The sequence below is a fragment of the Solanum tuberosum genome, unplaced genomic scaffold (genome assembly GCF_000226075.1).
Source record: "Solanum tuberosum cultivar DM 1-3 516 R44 unplaced genomic scaffold, SolTub_3.0 scf00120, whole genome shotgun sequence".
In the NCBI taxonomy this organism is placed as follows: domain Eukaryota; kingdom Viridiplantae; phylum Streptophyta; class Magnoliopsida; order Solanales; family Solanaceae; genus Solanum; species Solanum tuberosum.
Window position 1 is genome coordinate 1505772 of NW_006239047.1, and position 1791 is coordinate 1507562.

At 40.3% G+C, this 1791-nt stretch overlaps 1 protein-coding gene across 1 annotated transcript; it reads left to right on the forward strand.

Annotated features, from left to right (window-relative positions):
• Positions 1 to 314: 314 nt before the first annotated feature.
• LOC107061192 (uncharacterized) lies at positions 315 to 1459 on the forward strand. Its single transcript, XM_015310028.1, has 2 exons — positions 315 to 417; positions 813 to 1459. Exons 1-2 carry the CDS (start codon positions 315 to 317, stop codon positions 1457 to 1459), a joined length of 750 nt encoding a protein of 249 aa, XP_015165514.1.
• The last annotated feature ends 332 nt before the right edge of the window (positions 1460 to 1791 follow it).

Genomic DNA, 1791 nt, shown 5'->3' on the forward strand with positions numbered 1-1791 from the left:
TGGCCATAGCTGCTGACATACTCACTAGTTTGTTAGTTTGTTATTAATTCTTATCAAGTTGTTAGAGTAGATTTAGATTAAGTTGTTAAAGTAGTTCCTTAGTTTTAGTCAACTTAGTTACATATTAAATTGTTAGAACAGTTCCTTAGAATTAGTCAAGTTAGTTACATCTTACCTGTATTTAAGTTGATGTTACATTTGAATAAGATTCATTCAAGTTTGCTTTGATTCTCAATCTCTTTATGGTATTAGAGCCCCTCTAAAACTCTCACGAGTCCGATCCAAAAAAAAAATTCCTCTATTTCCGTCCAAACATGGCTATTCCTACTACCACCAGTGATAGTGCTGCTGCAGTTCCGACTACCACTCATGTGGTACAGTTCAATCCAGCTACCCAATTACCTATCAAACTGCAAGGTAACCTCAACTTTGCCACCTAGAAGGCGCAACTAGTGATGCTACTCAATGGACACAAGCTCCTTGGGCATCTCACTGTGCCAAATCTGCTCTGCCAAACACTATCACACAAACTGATAGTACCATCTCCAATCCTGAATATGAGTTGTGGTTTTGCCAAGACCAACTAATTCAACAGGCAATGATGGCATCCATTGACCCCACCATTGCTCCCACTGTTGCTACTGCCTCTTCGTCAAAAATAGCTTGGGATCTCCTTCATACAGCTTATGCCAATAGGAGTCACACTCGCATCTTCAGCTTACGAGATCAGTTGCAAAACATGAAAAAGGCCTCCAAGATAGTTGCTACTTACCTATAGGAGATCAGATCAATTGTTGATGCTCTCAAAGTAGCGGGCTCTCCGGTGGCTGATGATGAACTAGTAGTCAAGATTTTGAGTGATCTAGGTCATGAGTACCATGAAATCACTGCCGCTATAAGAGCGCGCGACACAGCCCTAAGCTTTGAGGAGTTTTTCCAGAAACTCACGGATCGTGAACTCTTTCTCAAACATCAAGATATTGACAGGTTATCCTCCATCATCACGGCTGCAGTTGCACAAAGGACCAACTTCCAACCCCAACATCATAAAAACAATCGTCGCTTCCCAAAACAATCTTCAAGACCACAAGCTCCACAACAGGAGGTCCCTGGAAATCAACAGAATGGGAGACTACCCAGGCAAGCGGTACAATGCCAACTTTGCCAAAAGATCGGTCACACAGCTGATGTGTGTCGCTCAAAATCGCACAACCACTTTGAAGCTAAGGTCAACTTTGTGTCAAATCATCACTCAGATGCAAATCCTTGGATCCTTGTCTCTGGAGAAACTCATCATGTCACAACCGAGTCAGATAATCTTGAAGAATACACTGGCGAAGTGTCCATGGGTGACGGTAAAACTATTCCCATTGCTCACACTAGTTTTACTCAAATTAAGGCTTCTAACTCCAATTTCATGCTCTCTAACACTCTTTGTGCTCCAGCTATAAAAAAATAACCTTATTTCTGTTGCTAAGTTTTGCACTGACAATCTGACCTCAATCGAATTTTTTCCACACTTTTTCCTTGTGAAGGATCTCAAAATTCAAAAACTGCTGGTACAAGGAAGGAATAAGTCCACCAAAGAAAAGTTTCATTTTTGTAATTCGTGCTCATCAAATAAAGCTCATCGTTTGCCATTTCAACGACTCACTTTAAATAGTAATGCACCACTTCAAACTTTGTTTAGTGATTTATGGGGTCCATCACCCATTTTATCCATTGATAAAAAGTTGTATTACTGCATTTTTGTTGATCATTACACCAAATACACTTGGTTGTATACAATCA

Coding starts and splice junctions, on each gene's coding strand:
- LOC107061192 (XM_015310028.1), top strand. CDS start 315: ATGGCTATTCCTACTACCACCAGTGATAGTGCTGCTGCAGTTCCGACT. Junction 418..812: donor ATTACCTATCAAACTGCAAG/GTAACCTCAACT, acceptor CTCTCAAAGTAG/CGGGCTCTCCGGTGGCTGAT.